Source organism: Tachyglossus aculeatus, chromosome 5 (assembly GCF_015852505.1).
Source record: "Tachyglossus aculeatus isolate mTacAcu1 chromosome 5, mTacAcu1.pri, whole genome shotgun sequence".
Taxonomy (NCBI): Eukaryota; Metazoa; Chordata; class Mammalia; order Monotremata; family Tachyglossidae; genus Tachyglossus; species Tachyglossus aculeatus.
This window is the reverse complement of record NC_052070.1, coordinates 21,540,427-21,567,868: the sequence shown is the minus strand read 5'-3', so window position 1 is coordinate 21,567,868 and position 27,442 is coordinate 21,540,427. Positions and strand designations below refer to the sequence as shown.

At 48.3% G+C, this 27,442-nt stretch overlaps 2 protein-coding genes across 6 annotated transcripts in view; one reads left to right on the top strand and one right to left on the bottom strand.

Moving 5' to 3' along the window:
- The first annotated feature begins 512 nt into the window (after positions 1-512).
- MPPE1 (metallophosphoesterase 1) lies at positions 513-24,386 on the top strand. 5 transcript variants are annotated; one of them, XM_038746722.1, is made up of 11 exons: positions 513-693; positions 14,127-14,504; positions 16,607-16,715; positions 18,182-18,300; positions 18,617-18,697; positions 21,047-21,155; positions 21,347-21,430; positions 21,538-21,660; positions 22,141-22,281; positions 22,752-22,909; positions 23,459-23,657. In XM_038746722.1, the coding sequence occupies exons 2-11, from the start codon at positions 14,224-14,226 to the stop codon at positions 23,466-23,468; spliced, it is 1,215 nt and encodes a 404-aa protein (XP_038602650.1). In that variant the 5' UTR covers positions 513-693; positions 14,127-14,223; the 3' UTR covers positions 23,469-23,657. The 5 variants fall into 5 exon arrangements, with proteins under 5 accessions (XP_038602650.1, XP_038602651.1, XP_038602648.1 ...); XM_038746723.1 differs by lacking the exon at positions 22,752-22,909 and having other exon boundaries at positions 18,197-18,300; positions 21,350-21,430; positions 23,459-24,386; XM_038746720.1 differs by lacking the exon at positions 22,752-22,909 and having other exon boundaries at positions 18,197-18,300; positions 23,459-24,386.
- Positions 24,387-25,083: 697 nt separating this feature from the next.
- GNAL (G protein subunit alpha L) overlaps positions 25,084-27,442 on the bottom strand; it is a 288,635-nt gene continuing 286,276 nt past the window's right edge. Inside the window, exon 12 of the mRNA XM_038746724.1 lies at positions 25,084-26,953. Within this exon, the coding sequence (XP_038602652.1) occupies positions 26,807-26,953 (147 nt within the window). The 3' untranslated portion in view covers positions 25,084-26,806. The remainder of the gene's footprint in view (positions 26,954-27,442) is intronic.

The following is a 27,442-nucleotide window of genomic DNA, read 5'->3' as shown; positions in this document are numbered from 1 at the left end:
CATATTAACAAAATAAAATAAATACAATAAATATGTACAAACAAAATAGAGTAATAAATACATACAAACATATATACATATCTACAGGTGCTGTGGGGAGGGGAAGGAGGTAAGGCGGGGGGATGGAGGGGGGAGGACAAAATAAAATAAATACAATAAATATGTACAAATAAAATAGAGTAATAAATACATACAAACATATATACATATCTACAGATGCTGTGGGGAAGGGAAGGAGGTAAGGCGGGGGGATGGAGAGGGGGAGGAGGAGGGCTCCTCCTCATTGTTATTCCTAATAATCATCTTTTATTGATTGCCACTTATTAAAGCAGTACTGAGCGGCAAGCAGAAGGAGGTCGACTCCCCCTAGGGGCCGGTTCCCGCCAGTTCCTCGTCTCGGCGCCTCGCGGCCTCAACGCCCTCGTCTCCATGGCAACCTCCCCGCCTCGGAAACATGCGTCACTTCCGGAGAGGCTCCCCGGAAGTCCCGCCCCTCCCCGCGCTGAGTTGGGGATGGAGGACTAGCCATTGGGGCACGTCTTCAACGCTTACTATGTGCCAAGCACTGTGCTAAGCGCCGTGGGGAGACGAGGCCCCTGCCCCCCATGGGGCTTACAGTCTTAACCCCCGTTTCACAGATGAGGGACCTGAGGCCCAGGGAAGTGAAGGGACTGGCCCAAGGTCACACAGCAGGTAGGTGGCGGAGCGGGATTTGAACCCAGGTCCTTCTGAATGCCAGGCCCGGGCTCCAGCCACTGGGCCACGCTGCCTTATGTTGCCTGCCTTATATTGCTCTGCTGCCTTAGATGATTATTAAGAATAATAATGATGAGGAGCCCCTCTCCACCCCCCCGCCTTACCTCCTTCCCCTCCCCACAGCACCTGTAGATATGTATATATGTATATATATGTTATGTATATGTATATATGTTTGTATCATCAATCAATCAATCAATCGTATTTATTGAGCGCTTACTATGTGCTGCAGAGCACTGTACTAAGCGCTTGGGAAGTACAAATTGGCAACATATAGAGACGGTCCCTACCCAACAGTGGGCTCACAGTCTATAAGGGGGAGACAGAGAACAAAACCAAACATACTAACAAAATAAAATAAATAGAATAGATATGTACAAATAAATTAAATAAATAAATAGAGTAAAAAAATATGTACAAACATATATACATATATACAGAATGTATTTATTACTCTATATACCTGTATATGTGTCTGTACATATTTATTACTCTATTTTACTTGTACATATCTATTCTATTTATTTTATTTTGTTAGCATGTTTGGTTTTGTTCTCTGTCTCCCCCTTTTAGACTGTGAGCCCACTGTTGGGTAGGGACTGTCTCTATATGTTGCCAACTTGTACTTCCCAAGCGCTTAGTACAGTGCTCTGCACACAGTAAGCGCTCAGTAAATACGATTGATTGATTGATTGCCTCACCTGTCTGTTTTCCCCCTCTAGACTGTGAGCCCGCTGTTGGGTAGGGTAGTATATGTTGTACATACCATATATACATATATAGTATATATATATATACTATATTATATATACTAGTATACTACATATACTATATAGTTGTATATAGTAGGGCAGTATATATAGGTAGTATATGTTGCCAACTTGTACTTCCCAGGCGCTTAGTACAGTGCTCTGCACACAGTGCTCAATAAATATGAATGAATGAATGAATGAATGGGGACTGTTTCTGTTGCCGATTTGCAATAATAATAATAGTGATGGTATTTGTTAAGCGCTTACTATGTTCAAAGCACTGTTCTAAGCGCTGGGGAGGTTACAAGGTGATCAGGTTGTCCCACGGGGGGCTCACAGTCTTCATCCCCATTTTACAGATGAGGTAACTGAGGCATAGAGAAGTTAAGTGACCTGCCCAAAGTCACACAGTTGACAAGTGGCGGAGCCATATATGTTTGTACGTATTTATTACCCTATTTATTTTATTTGTACATATATATTCTATTTATTTTATTTTGTTAGCATGTCATGTTTTGTTTTGTTCTCTGTCTCCCCCTTCTAGACTGTGAGCCCACTGTTGGGTAGGGACCGTCTCTATATGTTGCCAACTTGTACTTCCCAAGTGCTTAGTACAGTGCTCTGCACACAGTAAGTGCTCAATAAATACGATTGATTGATTGAACCCATGACCTCTGACTCCAAAGACTGTGCTCTTTCCACTGAGCTACAATGCTTCTCTTTTACTTCCCAAGCGCTTAGTACAGGGCGCTGCACAATAAGCGCTCAATAAATATGATTGAATGAATGAATGAACACAGGAGGAGCAGTAAGAGAGGATCCATCAGCTCCTGATCACCAAACAGTCCTTCCTACCCTCCCTCCCTTCGCAGTGGCACCATTGGACTCCGGGAACCAGGGCCTCACCCGGCCTCTTGTACTGTACTCTTCCTAGCGCTTAGAACAGTGCTCTGCACATAGTAAGAGATCAATAAATACGATTGAACAATTGAGGCACTCGCCCCTTGTTCCCTTGACTGCCATTCATTCATTCATTCAATCGTATTTATTGAGCGCTTACTGTATGCCGAGCACTGTACTAAGCGCTTGAGAAGTACAAGTCGGCAACATATAGATATGGTCCCTACCCACCAACGGGCTCACAGTCTAGAAGGGGGAGACAGACAACAAAACAAAACATGGAGACAGGGGTCAAAATAGTCAGAACAAGTAGAATTAAAGCTATATAATAATAATAATGATGGCATTTATTAAGTGCTTATGATGTGCAAAGCACTGTTCTAAACGCTGGGGAAGTTACAAGGTGATCAGGTCATCCCATGGGGGGCTCACAGTCTTAATCCCCATTTTACAAATGAGGTAACTGAGGCACAGAGAAATGAACTGATTTGCCCAAAGTCACAGAGCTGACAAGTGGCAGAGCTGGGATTTGAACCCATGACCTCTGACTCCAAAGCCCGTGCTCTTCCCACTGAGCCATGCTGCTTCTCCGTATGCACATCATTAACAAAATAAATAGAATAGTGAATATGTACAAGTAAAACAAATAGAGTAATAAATCTGTACAAATATATATACAAGTGCTGTGGGGAGGGGAAGGAGGTAGGGCGGGGGTGATGAGGAGGAGAGGAAAAAGGGGGCTCAGTCTGGGAAGGCCTCCTGGAGGAGGTGAGCTCTCAGTAGGGCCTTGAAGGGAGGAAGAGAGCTAACTTGGCGGATGTGTGGAGGGAGGGCATTCCAGGCCAGGGGAAGGACGTGGGCTGGGGGTCGATGGCAGGACAGGCGAGAACGAGGCACGGTGAGGAGGTTAGTGGCAGAGGAGCGGAGGGTGCGGGCTGGGCTGGAGAAGGAGAGAAGGGAGGTGAGGTAGGAGGGGACGAGGGGATGGACAGCCTTGAAGCCGAGAGAGGAGTTTTTGGTGGCCGCCTCAGACCTCCTTGGGTCTGGACTGTGAGCAGGAATGCACCTGTTTGTTGTTACATTGTACTCTCCCAAGCGCTTAGTACAGTGCTTTGTACACAGTAAGCCCTCAGTACGCACGATTGAATGGAGAACATGACCCGCTCAAGGAGGAGAGCCCGCTTCATCTGCTTTCTGCAGCCTCTTCCTCTCTCACCACCTCAGCTCACCTGAACCACCACCACCTCCCTCAACTAATCGGTGGTATTTGTTGAGCGCTTACTGTGTGCCGAACACTGTACTAAGCGTTTGGGTAAGTACAAAAGTTGGTAGACAAGTTCCCTGCCCACAAGAAGTTTGCAGTCTAGTTCCCTCCCACCTTTCCTACCTTCTATCTGCCCTTCCCCTCCACCCATCTCCATCTATAGGACATCTATCCAGAAAGTCCTCTGACATTCTGGCTTTTGGATTTCTAATTTCAGCTCACCGTATAACAGCCGTTTGCTTATCCTGCCTTCAATCTTCTTTACATGTGCCACAGTTTTGTTGAGGGGAGCAGAGCTTCAATGTTAGGAGACCGTCTTTGTTGTAGAACTTCGTCAGAGTCCAGACAAAGTATTTAAAGATGAGTGTAGGATGAAACGCCTCAAAATATGGAATGTGGCATTGAGGAGGTTTGATAGCACCACAACTCAGTAGACATTTAGTTTGGTATGAAGCCTAACGGTCCCCCAAAGGATGTGTGGCCGGGTTGCAGCAAGCCTATTTCACCAAGTAGTTCTCAAAAGGTCCCTCATTCTTGGGCTGGGGCTGTATTAATAGAATTAATATCACCTGCTCATCTGTCCTCATTATTTAACCCTCTTTGGTGGTGTCTGGTCATTTCTTCAAAAACATTAATGCCCCACTTGGCAGTACTACTAAGAAGAAGCTTGGGCTTTGCAGGTAGGGGAACCGTACAAGCAGTCATATGTCAATGCTACTTTCCTTCGAGGTACATCCCTATGGCAACTCTGAAAAGCCACTGGGGAACTCACAGTTCTAAATCATACTGTGCACACACACAAATATTTATTGTGCTGATGTGTTTGGTGTTTGTCAGACCTGCTGCTGTTTTCACTTTTTTTCTTTATTTCATTATCTGTTTGTAGCTTATGCTCATAAAGAGCTGCTCCTTTCATGTTTGCGGTGTAAAAATTGTAATTAAAATAGGTTGACTTTTCGTTTTTAAATGTGGATGAATTTGTAAGGTTATGTGAATGAGAAGCATTGTGACCTAGTGGAAAGAGCATGGGCCTGGGAGCCATAGGTCCTGGGTTCTAATGCCAGCTCTGCCACTTGTCTGTTGTGTGACTTTGGGCAAGTGACCTCACTTCTCCGTGCCTGAGTTCTCATATCTGCAGAATGGGAATTCAGTACCCGTTCTCCCTTCTACTTAGACTGTAAGCCCCTTGTAGGACCTGATTGTGTTGCACTTACCCCAGTGCTTAGTATAGTGATTGGGCAGGGAACATGTCTGCTAATTCTGTTGTACTCTCCCAAGCGCTTAGTACAGTGCTCAGCACATAGTAATAATAATAATAATAATGGTGGCATTTATTAAGCACTTACTATGTGCAAACTATGTACTTACTATGTACTATTCCCCCAGGCCTGGAATGCCCTCCCTCTGCCCATTCGCCAAGCTAGCTCTCTTCCTCCCTTCAAGGCCCTGCTGAGAGCTCACCTCCTCCAGGAGGCCTTCCCAGACTGAGCCCCTTCCTTCCTCTCCCCCTCGTCCCCCTCTCCATCCCCCCATCTTACCTCCTTCCCTTCCCCACAGCACCTGTATATATGCATATATGTTTGTACATATTTATTACTCTATTTATGTATTTATTTATTTATTTTGCTTGTACATATCTATCCTATTTATTTTATTTTGTTAGTATGTTTGGTTTTGTTCTCTGTCTCCCCATTTTAGACTGTGAGCCCACTGTTGGGTAGGGACTGTCTCTATATGTTGCCAACTTGTACTTCCCAAGGGCTTAGTACAGTGCTCTGCACATAGTAAGCGCTCAATAAATACGATTGATGATGATGATGCAAAGCACTGTTGTAAGTGCTGTGGAGATTACAAGGTGATCAGGTTGTCCCACAGGGGGCTCACAGTCTTAATCCCCATTTTACGGATGAGGTAACTGAGACACAGAGAAGTTAAATGACTTGCCCAAAGTCACATAGCTGACAATTGGCAGAGCCAGGATTTGAACTCATGACCTCTGACTCCAAAGCCTGTGCTGTTTCCACTGAGCCACGCTGCTTCTCTAATAATGATGGCATTTGTTATGCGCTTACTGTGTGCCAAGCACTGTTCTAAGCGCTGTGGGGAATGTCCCACATGGGGCGCACAGGTTTAATTCCCATTTTACAGATGAGGTAACTGAGGCCCAGAGAAGTTAAGTGACTTGCCCAAAGTCACACAGCAGATGAGTGGCGGCATTGGCATTAGAACCCATGACATCTGACTCCCAAGCCCGGGCTCTTTCCACTGAGCCAAGCTGCTCCTCCTAGTAAGCGCTCACTAATAGGATTTATGCTTAGTACAGGGCTCTGCACATAGTAAGCACTCTATACTTACTGTAGTGGAGACTAGAACACATGACCTACTGAGAGCTCACCTCCTCCAAGAAGCCTTCCCAAACCTGAGCCCCCTCCTTCCTCCCCCTCCCCATCCCCCCCCACCGTACCTCCTTCCCCTCCCCACAGCACCTGTATATATGTTTGTACAGATTTATTACTCTATTTTACTTGTACATATTTACTATTCTATTTATTTTCTTAATGATGTACATCTAGCCTAATTTCTATTTATTCTGATGACTTGACACCTGTCTACATGTTTTGTTTTGTTGTCTGTCACCCCCTTCTAGACTGTGAGCCCGTTGTTGGGTAGGGATCGTCTCCATATGTCACCAACTTGTACTTCCCAAGCGCTTAGTACAGTGCTCTGCACACAGTAAGCGCTCAGTAGAGAAGCAGCGTGGCTCAGTGGAAAGACCACGGGCTTTGGAGTCAGGGGTCGTGGGTTCGAATCCCTGCTCTGCCAATTGTCAGCTGTGTGACTTTGGGCAAGTCACTTAACTTCTCTGTGCCTTAGTTCCCTCATCTGTAAAATGGGCATTAAGACTGTGAGCTCCCCATGGGACAACCTGATCTCCTTGTAACCACCCCAGCACTTAGAACAGTGCTTTGCACATAGTAAGCGCTTAATTAATGCCATTATTATTATTATTATTAAAGACGATTCAGTCTTCATTCAGTATTCATTCAGTCATATTTATTGAGCGCTTACTGTGTGCAGAGCACTGTACTAAGCGCTTGGGAAGTACAAGTTGGCAACATATAGAGACGGTCCCTACCCAACAGTGGGCTCACAGTCTAGAAGAGGGAGACAGACAACGAAACAGAACCGATAAGATACTGAAGGCCGTGGCCCGGCGAACTGTTTTTGGGGAAAATCCGTGAGGATTTGGCGGTAGAGAAGCAGGGTGGCTCAGTGGAAAAGAGCCCGGGCTTTGGAGTCGGAGGTCATGGGTTCAAATCCCTACTCCGCCACCTGTATATATGTTTGTACATATTTATTACTCTGTTTATTTATTTATTTATTTTACTTGTACATGTCTATTCTATTTATTTTATTTTGTTAATATGTTTGGTTTTGTTCTCTGGCTCCCCCTTCTAGACTGTGAGCCCACTGTTGGGTAGGGACTGTCTCTATATGTTGCCAACTTGTACCTCCCAAGCGCTTAGTACAGTGCTCTGCACACAGTAAGCGCCCAATAAATACGATTGATTGATTGTCAGCTGTGTGACTTTGGGCAAGTCACTTCACTTCTCTGGGCCTCAGTTACCTCATCTGTAAAAACGGGGATGAAGACTGTGAGCCCCCCACGGGACCACTTGATCACCTTGGAACCTCCCCAGCGCTTAGAACAGTGCTTTGCGCATAGCAAGCGCTTAATAAATGCCATTATTATTATTATTATTATTATTATTATTATTATTATTATTATTATTATTATTATTATTCGCGGGGAGGAGCCAGAGCGACGGACCGCCCCCGATCTGGGAGGAACTGACTGAAGCCTCCGCGCGTGCGCGCAACACCCCGTCCCCTCGGCCTATGTCACGGGCCCCCGAGCGTCTATTGGTGGAGCAGGCGGCCAATGGGGAGTCTTTGGGGCCCGAATAGCCGCCAATCAGCGCAGGCCTGGTCTGTGGAGGTGGGGGATTGGTGGAGCAGGCGGCCAATGGGGAGTCTTGGGCCCCGAATAGCCGCCAATCAGCGCAGGCCTGGTCCTAGCCTGGAGTGGAGGTGGGGGAAGGAACCCCCGCCGAGCGCGGGCCGGGGAAATCTGGTTCCATCCGGTTCCGTCCGGCCCAATCCGGCCTGGCCCGTTGCTGAGGCGGGGGAGGCAGGGTGGCGAGCCCCATCGCACCAAACTTGCCCCTGTTGGGGTTGATGGAGAGGCCTGGTGCGGGCTTATTATTAATAATAATAATAATAATAATAATGATGGCATTTATTAAGCGCTTACTATGTGCAATGCACTGTTCTAAGCGCTAGGGAGGTTACAGGATGATCAGGTTGCCCCCTCCGGGGGGCTCACAGTCTTAATCCCCATTTTACAGATGAGGTAACTGAGGCACAGAGAAGTGACTTGCCCAAAGTCGCACAGCTGACCACTGGCGGAGCTGGGATTTGAACCCGTGACCCCGTCTCCATATAATAATAATAATAATAATGATGGCATTTGTTAAGCGCTTACTATGTGCGGAACACCGTTCTAAGCGCTGGGGGGATACAAGGTGATCAACTTGGCCCACGTGGCGCTCACAGTCGTAATCCCCATTTTACAGATGAGGTGACTGAGGCACAGAGAAGTGAAGTGACCTGCCCAAAGTCGCACAGCTGACCATTGGCGGAGCCGGGATTTGAACCCGTGACCTCTGACTCCAGAGCCCGTACTCTTTCCACAGAGCCACGCTGCTTCATTCAATTGCATTTATTGAGCGCTTACTGTGTACAGAGCACTGTACTAAGCGCTTGGGAAGTACAAGTTTGCAACACATAGAGACGGCCCCTACCCAACAGTGGGCTCACAGTCTAGAAGGGAGCGACAGAGAACAAAGCAAAACACATTAACAAAATGAAATGAATAGAATAAATATGTACAAATAAAATAGAGTAATAAATACGTACAAACATATATACATATATACAGGTGCTGTGGGGAGGGCAAGGAGGTAAGGCGGGGGGAGGGGGAAGGGGAGAAGCATGAGAAGATATTACATGAGAATATATACTATATACATCATACAATAATATCCCTTCAAAGCCCTACTGAGAGCTCACCTCCTCCAGGAGGCCTTCCCAGACTGAGCCCTTCCTCCTTCCTCTCCCCCTCCTTCCCCTCCCCATCCCCCCGCCTTACCTCCTTCCCCTCCCCACAGCACCTGTATATATGTATATATGTTTGTACGTATTTATTACTCTATTTTACTTGTACATATTTATTCTATTTATTTTATTTTGTTAATATGTTTTGTTGTCTGTCTCCCCCTTCTAGACTGTGAGCCCGCTGTTGGGTAGGGACCGTCTCCATATGTTGCCAACTTGTACTTCCCAAAGCGCTTAGTACAGTGCTGTGCACACAGTAAGCGCTCAATAAATACGATTGAATGAATGAATCAATCAATAATGATGGAGAAGAGAAGCAGCGTGGCTCAGTGGAAGGAGTTCAGGTTTAGGAGTCAGAGGTTATGGGTCCATTCATTCAATCATGTTTATTGAGTGCTTACTGTGTGCAGAACACCGTACTAAGCGCTTATGGGTTCTAATGCCGACTCTGCCACATGTCATTTGTGTGACTTTGGGCAGTAATAATAATAATGGTATGAAGGGCTTACTATGTGCCAAGCATTGTTCTAAGCGCTGGGGTAGATACAAGGTCATCAGGTTGTCCCACGTGGGGCTCACAGTTTTAATCCCCATTATACAGATGTCACTGAGGCCCAGAGAAGTTAAATAATAATAATAATAATAATGGCATTTGTTAAGCGCTTACTATGTGCAAAGCACTGTTCTAAGCACTAGGGAGGATACAAGGTGATCTTGTTGTCCCACAGGGGGCTCACAGTCTTAATCCCCATTTTACAGATGAGGTCACTGAGGCCCAGAGAAGTTAAGTGACTTGCCCAAGGTCACACAGCTGACAAGTGCAGAGGTGGGATAAGAACCCACAACCTCTGACTCCCAAGCCCAGGCTCTTTCCACTAAGGAATGCTGCCTCTCTACATAAGAATATATATTATATATATGATATATCAGAAAAATAATTATCAATAATAATGATGGAGAAGAGAAGCAGCGTGGCTCACTGGAAAGAGTTCGGGCTTAGGAGTCAGAGGTTATGGGTTCTAATGCTGACTCCACCACTTCTCATTTGTATGACTTTGGGCGATAATAATAATAATGATGGTATTTGTTAAGAGCTTACTATTTGCCAAGCACTATTCTAAGCACTGGGGTAGATACAAGGTTATCAGGTTGACCCATGCGGGGCTCACAGTCTTCATCATTTGACAGGTGAGGGAACTGAGGCACAGAGAAGTGAAGGGAATTGCCCAAGGTCACACAGCTGACAAGTGGCAGAGGCGGGATTAGAATCCAAGTCCTCTGACTCCCAAACCCGTGCTCTTGCCACTAAGCCACGCGGCTTCTCAGTGGTACTAAGACCTGGATATGTACAGTGCTCTGCACACAGTAAGCGCTCAATAAATACGATTGATGATGATGATATGGGCCATTGCCCCTGTCCCATGTGGGGCTCACAGTCTCAATCCCCATTTTATAGAGAAGGTAACTGAGGCATGGAGAAGCAAAGTGACTTGCTCAAGGTCACACAGCAGACAGTGATGGAGTAGGGCCCAGACTGAGTCCCCTTTTTCCTCTCCTCCCCATTCCCCCGCCCTACCTCCTTCCCCTCCCCACAGCACCTGTGTATATGTTTGTACAGATTTATTACTCTATTTATTTTACTTGTACATATTTACTATTCTATTTTGTTAATGATGTGCATTTAGCTTTAATTCTGTTTATTCTGACAACTTGACACCTGTCCACATGTTTTGTTTTGTCTTCCCCTTCTAGACTGTGAGCCCGTTGTTGGGTTGGGACCGTCTCTATATGCTGCCGACTTCCCAAGCGCTTAGTACAGTGCTCTGCACACTGTAAGTGCTCAATAAATACGATTGTAGGAATTAATGAATGAATTAGAACCCAGGACCTTTTGACTCCCAGGCAGGGCTCTAGCTGCCACTGCTGTTTCTCCCCAGTTGGTCAGGTTGAGGGCCCAAGATGCCCCTCCAAGCCAGGCAGATGACGGCAGATGCTGGGGGGAGGCTGTTTGTACATATTTATTACTCTATTTATTTTACTTGTACATATCTATTCTATTTATTTTATTTTGTTAATATGTTTTGTTCTCTGTCTCCCCCCTGTAGACTGTGAGCCCACTGTTGGGTAGGGACCGTCTCTATATGTTGCCAACTTGTACTTCCCAAGTGCCTAGTACAGTGCTGTGCACACAGTAAGCGCTCAATAAATACGATTGATTGATTGATTGATTGACCCCCCAACTCCCAGCCCTGCTCCCTGCTCCTTACCCCCTCACCCTCAGTCAGCCCCTGGGCCCTAGCAACTCAGAGGCTGGATCCAGGGAGGGGGTTACACAGTTGTGGCCCATCATGTTTTGCCGTTAGTCGAACCCTAGGACAGCTGCAATCAAACCAAGGAATTTATTGAGCGCTTGCTGTGCACAGAGCACTGTACTAAGCTCTTGGGAGAGTACAATACATGAAATTGGTAGACACAAACTCTGCCACAAGGAGCTTGCAATCGATCAGTGATATTTATTGAGCAATTACTATGTTCAGAGTTCTAACCCGATTTGTTTGTATCCACCCCAGCACTTAGTACAGTACCTGGCACATAGTAAGTGCTCAACAAATGCCACAGTTATTATTTTTATTATTGTTATTCACCAGAATTAGCAGAGACATACCCTGTCCATAACGAGTTTACAGTCTAGAAGGGGAGGCAGACATTAATATAAATAACAAATTTATAACAGTTTAAAGAGGTACTAGAAAGGGGGATGAGACATTAATAGGGACCGTCGCTATATGTTGCCAACTTGTACTTCCCAAGCGCTTAGTAAAGTGCTCTGCACACAGTAAGCGCTCAATAAATATGACCGAATGAATGAATGATTGAATGAATTCAGATGAATGACAGAAAAGGGAAGTGGCAGAGTATAAGGATATGTACATAAGTTCTGTGGGGTGAAAAATCAAAATGCTTAAGGGGTACAGACCCAAGTGCATAGGCGATGCAGAAGGGAGAGCAAATAGATGAAATGAGCAGTTATTACTTAGGGAATGGTCTGCCCACAGTAGGTGCTCAGTAAGTACGTTGATTGATTGAAGGAAGGCAGAATCACGGCATGAGGCGACAGGCAGGCAGGGAGCCTGAGGGCCTCCTTAGCAGAAAGGGAAGTCCAACAGGTCCGGGACCTGGATTGTCTGGGCCTGTGGTCCTCTGGCCCTGAGGATAGTCTAGTGTATCCTGGCTTCTGGGATGGAGTCAGGGAGTGGATAGTGGAACTCCGTAAGACTCCCTGTCCTTTGGTGCCCCAGGTGCCCTTCAGTGACTGGCTCCCCTTTTCCTCTATTTGAAGGACAAATCTAACTCCTTTATTCCTTTATTGGTCCTAGCTGGTGCCTAGCCCAGAACTGCCAGCGGCACCACGGACAGCCACCACCGACGAACTACTGGGTTCCTTCTAGGTAGTTAGTTGTCTATTTTAATGTCAGACTCTGGGAATTTATGGGTAGTAATAATCAGAATAATAACTGTGGTATTTAAGTGCTTACCCTGTGCCAGGCACTGTACTGAGTAGTGGGGTGGGTACAAGATAATTGGATCGGACACAGTCCCTTTCCCACATAGGGCTCACAGGCCTAATTTCCATTTTCCAGATGAGGAAACTGAGGCACAGAGAAGTGAAGTGACTGCCCAAGGTCACACAGCAAATAGTGGAGCCGGTATTAGAACCCAGGTCCACTGGCTCCCAAGCCCGTGCTCTTTGCACTAGGCCTGCTGCTTCTCTAAACTGAATTTATGTATGAGCCCCTTGTTGGGTAGGGATTGTCTCTATCTGTTACCGAATTGTACTTTCCAAGCACTTAGTATAAATGGTCTGCACACAGTAAGCACTCAATAAATATGATTGGATGAATGTAGTGCTTTTATTTTCCAAAGCACGATCACATAACCTCTCTTATTTTTTGCTGTCCCAAGATCCCTGTGAGGTCAGTATTTTGATCCTCATTCGACAGATGAAGAAACTGAGAGGCTAAGTGACTTGCCCAAGGTCACCCCAGGGGCCAGTGACAGAACTCAGGTCCTGCACCCCCAGACCACGCTCCTTCCCAAAGAAGGAACGATAATGTGGTATTCTTGTTGCTACCTCCGAACCAGGGTTATTTGGGAGTAAAGTGGAGATTCCTCAAAAATCTCCAGTGGCTACCAGTCAACCTACCCATCAGGCAAAAACTCCTCACTCTCGGCTTCAAGGCTCTCTGTCACCTTGCCCACTTCTACCTCACCTCCCTTCTTTCCTTCTACAGCCCAGCCCACACCTCCGCTCCTCTGCCGTTAACCTCCTCACTGTGCCTCGTTCTCGCCTGTCCCACCATCGACCCCCGGCCCACGTCCTCCCCCTGGCCTGGAATGCCCTCCCTCTGCCCATCCGCCAAGCTAGCTCTCTTCCTCCTTTCAAAGCCCTACTGAGAGCTCACCTCCTCCAGGAGGCCTTCCCAGACAGAGCCCCCCCTTCCTCTCTCTCTCGCCATCCCCCTCGCCCTACCTCCTTCCCCTCCCCACAGCACCTGTATATATGTTTGTATAGATTTATTACTCTATTTTACTTGTACATATTTACGATTCTATTTATTTTGTTAATATGTTTTGTTTTGTTGTCTGTCTCCCCCTTCTAGACTGTGAGCCCTTTGTTGGGTAGGGACCGTCTCTATATGTTGCCAACTTGAACTTCCCAAGCGCTTAGTACAGTGCTCTGCACACAGTAAGTGATCAATAAATACGATTGAATGAATGAATAAAGAGCAGGATCTGGGGCGTGGTCGGGCTGACAGCTCGGCCTCCAGTTTGCAGGAAGTCCCAAGTTTTCCCTGCTGGTAATGGGGGTCCTTAGTGGGCCAATAACTGGGCCCTCCCCCTGTTTTGTTGTGCCCCAGAGGATAGGATCATTATCAGTCTCGAGAACCTTCCTTCTAATAATAATAATGATGGTATTTGTTAAGTGCTTACTGTGTGGCTAACACTGTTCTAAGCGCTGGGGTAGATACAAGGTAATCAGGTTGTTCCACATGGGGCTCACAGTCTTCATCCCCATTTTCCAGATGAGGTTACTGAAGCACAGAGAAGTTAAGTGATTTGCCCAAAGTCACACAGCTGGCAAGTGGCGGAGCTGGGATTAGAACCCATGACCTCTGACTCCCAAGCCGGGGCTCTTTGCATTAAGCCACACGGCTTCTCAGCTTCTGAAAATGATCCTGTGAACGGGGTTGAATCCTCTCCTTTTGTTCCTTCAGGAAGTGGTTCCAGCCTTGGACGTCACTCCCTCGCCGGACCCAGCTGGCCTTCCTCTCCTTGGGCGGCGTTGACTGGAAACTGCTCCAAACGGGACAGATGGCTTTAGGGGGCTGGGGACTCAGCCGCCTGAGGTGTCTCCGCTTGAGGAGGAGGAGCTGTTTTCTCCTGATGCTGATCTCTCTGACCTTTGCCACTTTAATCTTCTGTGAATTCCTCGTTTATTTCTTCGTGATCTTCCAATGTAGCTGGCCAGAGGTGAAACCCGCAAATTCTAGCAGGAATAACCAGACTCCCGAGGCTGTGCTGAAGGTCATGTTTTTATCGGATACCCACCTGCTCGGTGAACTCAGAGGTCACTGGCTGGACAAACTGAGACGGTAGGATGGAAATTCAGGGAGCCAGCTGAAACGACCGTGCTGGAGAAGGGGCATAGCTGGGGGCTGGGTGGCCCCCTGGGGAACGTGGGGTACAGTGTTGCCCAGGTCAGTGGTTTCGTTCCTGTCCTGAAATTCTCTGGGGATGGAGTCCCAACAATTCTTTTAGCTTGTTCCTTTGACGTAACACTTTGGAAGGTTATGAATGTGGTTTCTTAAAGAGCCTAACTTTCACCCTAAGTGCAGTTGAAGTAGAGCTTCTCTCTGTGTCCATGAACGGGCACCGTTCCCACCCGAGGGTTTAGGGGAACAGTTACGTTTTCACTCAGATTCCCTGTGGGGCAGCAGGACTGATGCCGCAGGGAGAGTATGGATGCAGGGATCAATCAATCCATCGTATTTATTGAGCGCTTACTATGTGCAGAGCACTGTACTAAGTGCTTGGGAAGTACAAATTGGCAACATATAGAGACAGTCCCTACCCAACAGTGGGCTCACAGTCTAAAAGGGGGAGACAGAGAACAAAACCAAACATACTAACAAAATAAAATAAATAGGATAGATATGTACAAGTAAAATAAATAAATAGAGTAATAAATATGTACAAACATATATACATATATACAGGTGCTGTGGGGAAGGGAAAGAGGTAAGATGGGGGGATTGAGAGGGGGACGAGGGGGAGAGGAAGGAAGGGGCTCAGTCTGGGAAGGCCTCCTGGAGGAGGTGAGCTCTCAGCAGGGCCTTGAAGGGAGGAAGAGAGCTAGCTTGGCGGATGGGCAGAGGGAGGCCATTCCAGGCCCGGGGGAGGACGTGGGCCGGGGGGTCGATGGCGGGACAGGCGAGAACGAGGTACGGTGAGGAGATCAGCGGCGGAGGAGCGGAGGGTTCGGGCTGGGCTGGAGAAGGAGAGAAGGGAGGTGAGGTAGGAGGGGGCGAGGGGATGGACAGCCTTGAAGCCCAGGGTGAGGAGTTTCTGCCTGATGCGCAGATTGATTGGTAGCCACTGGAGATTTTTGAGGAGGGGAGTAATATGTCCAGAGCGTTTCTGGACAAAGATAATCCGGGCAGCAGCATGAAGTATGGATTGAAGTGGAGAGAGACACGAGGATGGGAGATCAGAGAGAAGGCTAGTGCAGTAGTCCAGACGGGATAGGATGAGAGCTTGAATTAGCAGGGTAGCGGTTTGGATGGAGAGGAAAGGGCGGATCTTGGCAATGTTGCGGAGCTGAGACCGGCAGGTTTTGGTGACGGCTTGGATGTGAGGGGTGAATGAGAGAGCGGAGTGGAGGATGACACCAAGGTTGCGGGCTTGTGAGACGGGAAGGATGGTAGTGCCGTCAACAGAGATGGGAAAGTCAGGGAGAGGACAAGGTTTGGGAGGGAAGACACCACACAGCTCCCTTCTGAGCTGGCCCCAGAATCCCCGGCATTCATTCACTGAGTTGTATATATTGAGCACTTACTGTGGGCAAAACAGTGTGATAAGCACTTGGGAGAGTACAGTGTAACAACAAACAGACACATTCCTGCCCACAATGCGTTCACAGTCTAGAAGGGAAGAGTAAAAGACCTTTCAGGACATTCACCCTTCCCACCGAGCCCTGGGCCCAGTGACCCCAAGGCAGTCTCCAGAACAGGGTTGGCTAGTGGGGTAGGGGTGGGGAGGGGCAGGGGAGGGAAGACTTGGGGGCCACCACCACTGACTTCCGTAGTCAAGTTTGTGGCCCCCTGGGCCCGGCAGGAGATGTGCAAAAGAAAACCACCCCGTGCCCTGCAGCCTCACCCCAGTGGCCCAAAATGGAGAAGTTGAGAAGCAGTGTGGCTCAGTGGATACAGCGTGGGCCTGGGAATCAGAGAAACCTGCGTTCTAATCCCAACTCTGCCACTTGTCTGCTGTGTGACCTTGGGCCAGTCACTTCACTTCTCTGGGCCTCAGCTACCTCATCTGTAAAATGGGGATTTACACTGAGCCCCAGGTGGGATATGGGCCGTGTCCAACCTGATCTCGTATCTACCCCAGCACTTAGTATAGTACAGAAGGGAAGAGACGGAGACGGACGGGCTGTGTTTCAGGATGTCGTACAACACTTCTTCGTTTGAAGGGAATGGCAGATGGAGAGAGCCTTTCAGACAGCGCTGAGGCTCCTGCAGCCCGAGCTGGTCTTCATCCTAGGGGATGTCTTTGACGAAGGGAAGTGGAGCTCTCCTCAGGTAGGTTGTGCAGGCTGTCAGCCCTGCCCTGCTCTGGGAGACCCGGGCTGGTCAGCGGGCACGGGAACCAGCGCTCGTCAAGTGAATCCAGACCCCTTCATCTAAGCCACGCCTGCCTCGGTTTTTCCTCGGCTTCTGCCCCTCTGATCGTGCATGCACATGCATGCGTTCACTGTCTCTCAGTAGATGGTGTGGTTGGGGCTGATATCCATCCATCCATCCCTTACTGGATTTAACAGAGGCTGTGAAATGTCATGTTCTAACTGGCTGGAAAAATGTGCCTTTTCTTAACCCTGACCACCCAGGATGGACAGTTGCAAGCTAAAACAGTGCATGCATTCACTCTCTCTCTCTCTCTCTCTCAGTAGATGATGTGGTTGGGGCTGATATTGTGGTCGTGCTCCTCCTCAGTAGGGCAAGGGGGCACTGGGAACTCATCTCTGTCCTCTCATCTCCCCCAACCACTTATTTTTGCTCCCATGGTGTAAGTGGAAAACCCAAGGCTCCGATAACGCCCTAGTGACTTTATTTATAAAAATGTGCCGCTGGAGTTATAAGCACACTGGAGCCATCTACCTGGTTGCTGGGTTTTTTTTTTAAACTCAGATTTCAGCCCTTTAGATTACATGTGCAGGAAAAGCGAGTTCTGTTTGTAAAAGGAGCTGTTGAGTGGAGCCAGGTGGGTGCACAGGTGAAACCTTAAGTACTGTAATGAAAACTCCCTGTACGCAAAGATCACCTGGGATTGGGTGGTCATAGCTAGGGTATTATATTTCTAGTATTCCCTGGGTGTTTGTAATCTGATTTGACCAGGGCATACAGGGTGTTGACTATTCTGTGGCAGACCCCCATTCTGCAGGGGCACCTTAGAGAAGCAGCGTGGCTCAATGGAAAGAGCATGAGCTATGGAGTTAGAGGTCATGGGTTCAAATTCCGGCCCTGCCAATTGTCAGCTGTGTGACTTTTGGTAAGTCACTTAACTTCTCTGTGCCTCAGTTACCTCATCTGTAAAATGGGGATTAAGACGGTGAGCCCCCCCGAGGGGACAACCTGATCACCTTGTAACCTCTCCAGGGCTTAGAACAGTGCTTTGCACATAGTAAGATGGTATTTTCATAAATACCATCATTATTATTAAATGGTGGAAGGAGGGCCTAGTTTGTTACAACCTTCTCTTTCTTGTAGGTTTGGTGAAGTAATCTTTTATTTTTTTCCCGTTTCAGGGATAATCTCACTTCCTTGTGGTATATGTGAGTGGGTGTGAGTTTCCTACTTTATGGCCTTTTTTTCCTTTGTGGAAGAGCAAAATTGGAGGGAAAAACATAGCGGCAGCCCTGTCCCTGCTTTAATCAAGGTTTGCCCTGAATAGCTTCTGCTAGTGAGCCCCCAGTTCCGCCCCAACTGGGAGACGTTTGGGGGTGGGGGAGCATTCAACTGCCAACGGTGGCGAGGTGGAGCGGTGTCAGCCTTTTTGTTCTCAGGCCTGGGCAGCCGACGTCAAGCGTTTTCAGCACATGTTTCGGCATTCTGACCACACAGAGCTAATGGCGTTGGTCGGCAACCACGATGTCGGCTTTCACTATGAGTAAGTATTCTGCCCAGCCCAAGAATGGGGATGGCCAAAAGATGTGAGCCCTGTAGGGGATGGGGATGGTGTCTGACCTGATTACCTTCTCTACTCTGGTGCTTTGCTCAGAGTAGGCGCTTAACAAAAAAACCCACGATTATTACTCTTTTTAATGGAGGGCAGCCTGTTATATCCTAGAGATCGTCAATTTCAGAGACACGAACTTTAAAGACAGTTTTACTTGGTCATCACTTACTGGATTTAACAGAGGCTGTGAAATGTCATGTTCTAACTGGCTGGAAAAATGTGCCTTTTCTTAACCCTGACCACCCAGGATGGACAGTTACAAGCTAAAACGATTTGAGAAAGTTTTCAACTTTACTTCAGGAAAGCTGATTTCTCGGAAGGGGGTAAAGTGAGTATGACTTGAGCAGATGGATATTCCTTCATCTGCAGAAATTTCACTTTCCTTTTTCGTTTACAGTGTGTAGCCTCTTTCGGAATATTCACCAGGCCCCACGTTACTCAGATTAGATCAGTTTTTCTAGTGAAGGGACTTGGCCTAACAGAGGAGACATTTTGCTGGAATGAGAAGATGTTATATGAATAGAATGTAGAGTGTTGTATATATTGAGCTCTCCCAAGCACTTAGTACAGTACTGTGCATACAGTAAGCACTAAATAAATACCACTGATTGAATAAATTGATTGATGCAAGAACCAGACTTCTGGGCTTTAACAAACAGTTGGGCCTCTGCCTCGCCAAGGTTTTCTTTTGACCCCACCACGTCTGTGTGCAGTGGCTCGGGGCAAAATCCCTTGTTTCCACACAATTTCAGCAGCAGTAATTTCTCACAGTGTGAGCTCTCTAATCTGCTCTCAGCTGTCCCCCAATGCCCCTCCACCCCCAACTATCATTCAAATCACTGAAAATCTCTTCCGCAACACCCAGTGAGGAATTTTAGTTTCCCACAGTGTGATTGCACTGTTGTTTCTCTGGGTGTTGGAACCTAATTCCTAATTCTTCCTTTCTCCACTGTTGTTAATGGTCATGCTGTTTTCCCAGAGACCTGAGTTGCCTGTCCTTTGCTATCCCGTACTTGACGCCCCATTGATTTTTTCAGCCAGAAGATAAGATGAGGCAGGCTTCTTACCAGCTGCGCTCTCTTCACAACTAGTATTGAGTTAAGCAGTGTGGGCTTTTGGGGTACTGTTTCCTTTCTGCGCTGGCTCTAACTTGTTTGGACAGAGAAGCAGCGTGGCTTAGTGGAAAGAGCACGGGCTTGGGAGTCAGAGGATGTGGGTTCTAATCCCGGCTCCACCACTAGTCTGCTGTGTGACCTTGGGCAAGTTAACTGCTCTGGGCCTCAATTACCTCATCTGGACAATGGGGATGAAGACTGTGAGTCCCAAGTGGGATAACTTGATTACCTTGTATCTACCCCAGTGCTTAGAACAGTGCTTGGCATATAGTAAATGCTTAATAAATGCCATAATTATTAGTATTATAACTGGAGCTGAGGGAAGCTACAGGGACATGGTGCCCTCTTCTTGGGGGTCCTGTCATTGAGATGATGTAGTGGTCCCCGAAGTTGCCATTTTCCCTGGACTGCAACACCTGGGCACCCACTATATGCTCAGAAACCGAGGCAGGCGTTTGTGTGGGGAGGTCAGAAGTGGGACTGAAGCGGGGGCATTGTCTTAGAATGGCTGTGTAAGAAAAGTGTTCTCCCCCATAGAACCCCCTTAAACAGCCAAGTCTGAGTGCCCCCACCCCTTCCCCTGGCAAACCAGCACTGTCTCTCTCTCCCTTTCCCCCAGGCCATCCCACCCCAAGCAGTCTACTCTGCCTCCATGGGGTCCAAGGCCCACCCTGGGCCTCGCTCATTCCCGTGGCCCCATGGAGGTGAGCTGGGCCCACACCCAGGGCCAGGCCAGGCTGTGCTGTCCTGCTTGGGCCACTGGCTGGGAATGTCATTTTCCATTTTGAAGGCTTAGATTCTGTGGGGAGAGGAGGGGACTGCCCGATCTGGTGGTGCTGGCCTTTGTCCTTCTCATCCCCAAGCGTGCCTGTAGGCACAGCATGGCTTAACCTGTTAGATGGACCCAACAAATTGGGTCCTGGAATTGCTTTTACAAATGAAACAAAACTCTGGCTTTTGAGTCTGGTTTTCTGGCTGTGGGTGAAGGAGAGAGGGAGAAGGACAAAGGGAGAGTGGGGTGGTATGGAGGAGGGAGAGAGAGGGACAAGGGGAGAATGGATGTGTGTGGGAGGAGGGGAGACAGAGAGACACACCACACTCTATGCTTCTGTTGATGCTAAAATGACAGCCAAACTGGAATCATCAGCTGTTTCACCAGAAAGAGCCTCTTCTGGTTTAAACCTCGTTAACTCCTCTTCATTTGGTCCCTTTGGCCTTGGCAGAGGCGAGAAAACTCTACTCTTTTAAAGTGCATTTCCCCAAAGACCGTTTTTTACTTTGAACACCCAAGAGAAAGCCAGAAAGAGAACAAGACGTAAAGGCATTTGCCATTCGTGTTTTGAGATAGGAGAACTGTATTGAGAGCAGCCTTTTTCACAGTGGGATGGTTACAGCTGGCTCCAGGTCAGAACAATGCCCTCGGGCTTCAGTCCTGCCCAGCTCACTTTGGGCCTGCTTTTTTGACAAAAGCGTTGTGGGCGTGAGGGGGCCACGTGTGTTCAAAACAACATCATGGTGTCTTCGGAAGGTGATGGAGCCAGTGCTTTTTGTTCCCCTTTCAGCTTTGTGTTGGTGAATAGCATAGCCCTTGAGGGAGACGGCTGCCGGATTTGCTCTAAGACCGAAGCCCAGCTCATCGACATTTCTTCCCAACTGAACTGTTCCAGGCAGGTGGGCTTCACAGAGAGGTGTTTCATCTCCCCTTGCCATTCCCTCCTCCCCAGCTGGCCCTGCAGGGGCTTGGTGACTCGCCTGGATGTGGCAGTTTGGGGCACTGTGCATTCCTTCTCCGGCCCTCCTCCCGCTCCGGGATGGGACGAGGGACGAGGGGGAAGTTGGGTTTTAGGTTCAACTTTTCCCAGCAGGAACAGAGCCGGTCCAGCTGGAGTCAAGGATGCAGCGGCAGCCGGACCCAACTTCCGGCCTCGGCCCCGCTCCTCCTTCAGGTGAGGGGGGTACGGGATGAGGCGGGACAGGACGGGCTCAGTGTCGGGGGATCGGGATGGCTCAAAAGGCAGCCAGGGTCACACCTGGCTTTTCACATCTCGGTCAGCATTACCCTCTCTACCGGAGAAGTGATGCTGAATGTTCCGGGGAAGATTCTGCTCCGCTGGAGGAAAAAAACATCCCATTTAAAGAGAGATATGATGTACTTTCTCAAGAGGCTTCACAAAAGGTTTGATAACTTATCATTACATTACTTAATGTCAGAGTAACTTTTTCGTGTCTCTGACTGGACGAAGGCGCTGCCAGCACAGGCCCAGCTCCTCCACCGCCTTCCCCTCCCCCGGGGGTGGGGTGGGGTGGGGTGGGTTGGAGTTGGGGGAGGGGAACAGTTGCTTCCTCCCCTTTGCAAACTGGCAGAAAACAAATGAAAGTCTTTTTGACAGCTCTTTAAACACCGCCAGAGCAATTCTCGGAACTCAGCAGCGTAGAATCTTTCTCGCGCTCAGGGCTAATAGCACAACGTGAGTCGAGAAGAAGGCTCGATAAGTCAGAGACGATATAATAACTGTGCAATAACTGTGGGCTGTTCCCCTGATCACTGTGTCACCTTCCTCAGAGGGCAGGCAAAACACTAAAATGAAGTCTGTCAGTACCGTACCCTGATGGGAGAAGTGTGTCTGTGTGTATGTTTGGCTGTTCTTCCCTGCAGTTGCTCTGGTGGTTCCAGCCCCGCTTGATTCTGAGTGGACATACCCACAGTGCCTGTGAAGTGCTACATAATGGGAAAATCCCTGAGATCAGCATTCCCTCTTTCAGTTGGAGGAACAGAAACAACCCTAGTTTCATTCTGGTAAAGTTAAAGTTTATTTTTGTCTGATAGCTTTCATAGATATTTAAACCAACAGGGTAATCAACTATTTAACTGTTGCTACCTGTAAAAAATATACAAAAACCATGAATCCCCACCCCCCGACCCAGCACACTAGGTGTTGAACACTCCGCCCACTTTCTAAGTACATCACTGGGAGGCAGTCCAAGAGGGCAGGTTCACTAAAATGGAACGGGTTTTTAAAGAGCTGGGCTGGGTTAGTAGGGGACTTTACCTTATGAAGAGAGGGCAGTGGAAATCATTCTCTCTTTGATCGTTATTGTGCATTGAGAACCGTAAAACGACTTGCCGGGTGGGGCTGGCTTGTCCCTGCTCATTAAGGGCCTGGCCAGCTCCTCTTCCTGCTTTGCCAACCTGCTCTGTTGACCCGGGTGAGGGCGTTTACGGCCGTGACTCTTCCCGCCTCGGCGAGACGTTCTGTTCTTCTCCAGCGGCGTCACGTTACCGGTCCCCTGAAGCTTAGCTTCGAACCGCAGCGCTGGTTGGGGGGTGCCAGCTGTCAGTTCCCATGCACAAGATGCACTGTTGATCGTCACGTACGTCCGCTCCAAAGCGGCGGGGACGGACCCTCGTGTTTGCAAGTTCAAAAGTACGCTAGAACTCTTTAAAAAGTTGTTTTTCAAAAAAAATGTCTTACGAGGAAAATTCCTGTTGATGACCCTGGAACATGTCATTTTCTAGGTAAACAAGAGTACTTTAGTGTCTTGTGGTGTGAACCTCTCCCTCCCCCTCCCCACCCCCTTGAGCTGTCAAGTGATGCTCTTTGGTCTCAGCTCTCTAGTTCACAGCCTCCCTCTGTGGCTCTCTCCTCCCTTTGCCCCTGACCCCACCGAACCCACAGGAGGGGGCTGTGGAGGACCGGGGAGGAAGCTTTCCGGCTCAGTGAGCGACAGACACCCCATCTTGCCATCCATGAGGGGGCCTCAGGCCTCGCCTTCCCCTTGGTTTGGAGGGCTGGAGGGTGGGGGAGAGGCGGGGCCAGCCTCCACAGCAGCCACCTTTGCTCCCTGCCCCGGGGGCGGGGCGTTGGGGGGGAAAGAACGCAAACGGCTCACCAGCACTGCCGTTTCCCTGATTTAAGACCGTTGGGATAGCAGCATGACTCCGTGTATCTGTCGGTTTTAACTTTCTTTCTCAGGGCAGTGTGACAGCACAAGATTATTCCCTCTCCAAGTGCCTGCTCCCCCAGGAGAAGCGGGTTCTGACCGTGTATGGGGCGGCAGGCGTCACCCTGCTCCTCCTGCTCCTGGCCCACTTCCGGCTCTTGGCTCCCTCTCGTCATTTCGCTCAGTACGTAATTGGAAAACGTAAGGCAACGTGAAGAGCAGGACATCTCTGCCTTGAGTAACAGGTGCCAAAGCAGAAAACACAACCGAACTTCAGACTGCGATCACCATTCCTGTCCGGGAGGACTCGAATCGGGGGCCGAACCCAAACGCGGCCCTCTTTCTGCCCGTCTTCGAGATGCGGGACTGCTGACGGTGAATCACCACAGGATAAATAGTTGATTGAAATGTTTTCATGCCGTAAAAAAGTAACAAGTATTTTACACCAAACAACTGTTTTCCTTGCTGCGTCGGTTTTTTTTGTCATATCTATGAATACTCAAAGGTCGGATCTGTACAACACGTTTAGCCGTAGTTGTCTCTTCGATTCGCAGGCGGGATCCACGCTCCTGCCGGCCGCAGGGTGGATCATGCGAACCAGAAACCCGCTTGTGAGAGCGTTTACGAACACGTCGGTGGCTTCTGCTGCCCTTCTGGCCTGCCGTTCCTCTCGAATTCCCAAACGTTAAAAAGCGATACGCTTGGAACCGGGAAGACGCAGAGCTCTTCAGCTGCACCGAACGGGATCAGAGGGTTGGGGTGTACCGTCCTGCTGGTGGGTGATGAAAGTTTGGTGAAATCCGACACTAAGCCGCAGAAACGAGAATCACATACCCTCCTCCGCTGACCAGACGGACAGATTTCTTCTGAAAAACGGAGGGGGAAACTGCCTTTCTTTGCTATGAAAAAAATAAACGACCGCTTCTAATCTCGAGCCAGAAATAAAATGTGCACATACGATGCAGGCTGGCTTCCTTTCATTATAATCCTGCTACCTCAAACAGGTGACTGCGGGCTAGCGCAAAGGGTTGTTTGCGGCTAAGACGGAAGCAATGTGAAACTGTCATCACAGCAGCAAAGGGAGTCCCATTTTTGGGAAGCAGCGGTACCACCCGCCGTCCCACACTGAAAAAGGAAAAAAAAACCCGATTCACTCCAGAACCACCGTGCCTCTCCTCCCTCGCTCTGGAGCGAGAGGTGGCGAAACTCACATTTAGATGAAACACCCCAGGCCTTTCTGTGCGGGGACCCCCTCCCTCCCCTTCCCCCCAGCCCGCCCAGTTGCAGGGGTCGCTGCTGGGTTTGTCGGTTGCAGTTACAGTGACCCGATTGGGAGGAAAGAATTATTCGGCTCAGGTGCCTAGCGCTCATGGTTAGAAAAAGGAGGGGGAATCAGATTCAAAACCAGGCTCTGTGCCCAGAGGCTGAAAATCTGCTTCCTCGGCTGAGGCTGGAAACGGTAAACCAAGAACAGAACAGTCCAAGTAGCGGGAAAGGAGAAGTGATGAAGCAGTTAACGTCGGCTAACGCTTCTCTAGGTTTCTGTTATTGCAACTTGGAATTTAGACATTTGTACACGTTATCTTGGACATCGAAAAAGTATATGCTCACAGAGACAAAACACCTAGGTATAAAATAGAAAGCAGGGTTAAGTTACTAAAAAGGACATGCCTTATTGCTACAGCAATCCTCGCTTTTCATATACATTGTACCGTACCACAACTGGTTTGGAGAACGTCATTTGCATAAATTGTTCAAGTCCGAGAAACGTTCACACGTTTTGAATTCTACAACATTTAAAATAAAACCGTTTTCTAATGTGTCTCTTTATTAAAAGAGAAATAAAAATGTCATCTTGTAATTCTCTTAGGCCAGACACAAGGGTTTACACCTTTTTTGTTTTCTTTCTTGCTATTTACTTGCACAATGAAAGCTGCTGTTGGTACAAAGAATCAAGAGCTGTATCTAAGGGGGCCTTTACACACTCACAATCTGTCGGGGGCAACTGTGATGGTCCGTGAATGACCAAAGAATTACGAAACAGAGAAAGAGGAGTGAGAGAGAATATCCTTGGTTTCCACTGAGACGACACCAGGTTACAGTTTTGGCCGTGTGGATGGATTCCAATGTTTCTTTACCCGGCCCCCGACAAAGAGAGGCCTAGCTGCAACCCCTTCTCACTGGTAAGACCTCACTTGTAAAGGTAAGTGGTTAATTTGCATAATTTATATAATTTTTTTTACTAAAGAGCATTTCATTGTTTTTTTTTATATAAACCAGAAAAAAACCTAAAGTCTACAGATAAAGTTCCTCCCTCCAGTCACCGCTGCAGGTGAGGTTGACATCAAGCTGTACAGCGCAATCCAAAACATACTTACATCTTAGCTCATTTTACAGGTACAGCCATAATCAAGGCACAAAGATCTTCTACAAGTAATTTTTCTTCAATAAAGTTGTACAAAATAATATTACATTTTACAGTCTGTACAATATAATAAACCAGCGGTAAAACCAAACCAAAACAAGACCGGGCGAGAGGACTAGTGCCGTCCAAGAATGACCTAAGTTCAGAGGATCACCCGAGGACAAAACAAATAACGTTAGTGATGGGCCGGGGGGAGGAGGGAGAGGCGGTCGCCTGCCTAAGCGCAATTGCCTAAAAGTAGCTGTAATTCAAAAGTCTGAGGTGCGGAGGGACACTTCTTCGTGAGACCCCAGGAAAATTGCTTATCTTCTCCTTGCCTCTCGTAATCTACTCTACGTCCTGTGCCGGGAAGGGCATAAAAGAGGAGGTCACTCGCTATCTGTTGACCTGCAACTCAGTAATGCTAAAAACTGTGACAGAGTAATAAATATTGTGGTGCTGCTACATTGTGTGTATGCTTCCTCAACAAGTATTTAATAACCTGATACAAAGTGCATTTTTCTTCTTTCACCCATCAAGTACTCTTCAGTGTCATGTTAAAAAAAGGAACTCACACACAGCGAGAGGTCTGACTGTAGTGCCATCCAGCTGAGAGACAGCAGTTTGCGCTCACACAACCTGCTGGAAAAACTGAGCAGGTTACGTCCAATTAAAATAAAATAAAATACCCTAGGGGAACGGAGGTAGCCAAAGGCTTAGTGGAATGACAAAGAAGTGGCATTTCAAAATAAAGCACACAAATCGTCCCGAAGAAGCATGAAGGAAAAAACTCACTACGAACCAACACGAGGGCTTGAACTTCTCAAAGTAAACAGACCCAAAAGGCGGACACGCTTCTCTAGTACATTCTTCCACTCTGTGTGGGATAATACAGAGAAGAGAGAGAGAGAGAGAGACAGAAAAAGAGAAAGGAGGAGCAGAGACTGGAAAACCACAGGCTTCACGGCGTTCCCCATCACAAGAGTTCATACTGCTTGAGGTGCATCCGCTGAATGATGTCCCGACAGTCGTTGAACACGCGGCGGATATTCTCCGTGTCCACGGCACACGTGAAATGGGGGTAGCAGTAGTGCTTGCCATCGCCCGTCGCCGTGCTTATCCTCTGCAGGACAGAAGGAGAGGCTGCACATCAAACTGTCTCCCGCCGGCCCGGCGGGCCACGTCTGCTGCTCCTAACTGCCTCTCCCACATCAAGTGCTTCCCTCTCTGCCACCCCAAGCCTCCCTCAGCCCTCCGAGGAACCGTGACGGTGGAAGTCCACGCTCGGCGAGACTCCCTACCTCAAGCACCCTGGGGAGAGATTCAAAGGGAGAGCAGAGCTCCGGAGGCCCTGGCTCCCCATTGGGATTTCCGAGGGCCGACGCAGGCCCCATCACTAGGTTGATGCCATGCCGTGGCCTCTTTCACCCCCAAAATCCCAATGATGTGCTATTCCAATCCGGTCTCCGCCCCCTTCGCGCCACGGAAACTACCCTCTCAAAGGTCACCGATGACCTTCTCTTAGCCAAATCCAAAGGCCTCTGAGAAGCCACCCTAATTCTCCTCAACCTCTCAGCTGCCTTTGAGTGGACCACCTCCTTCTCTTGGAAAC

What these genes read in the sequence shown, in the direction of transcription:
- MPPE1 (XM_038746718.1), top strand. Translation starts at nt 14,224, where the DNA reads ATGGCTTTAGGGGGCTGGGGACTCAGCCGCCTGAGGTGTCTCCGCTTG. An exon ending in GGAAGTGGAGCTCTCCTCAG is followed by an intron (nt 16,716 to 18,181) that starts GTAGGTTGTGCA and finishes GAGCGGTGTCAG; the next exon opens with CCTTTTTGTTCTCAGGCCTG. An exon ending in CTCAAGAGGCTTCACAAAAG is followed by an intron (nt 21,661 to 22,140) that starts GTTTGATAACTT and finishes TCTTCCCTGCAG; the next exon opens with TTGCTCTGGTGGTTCCAGCC.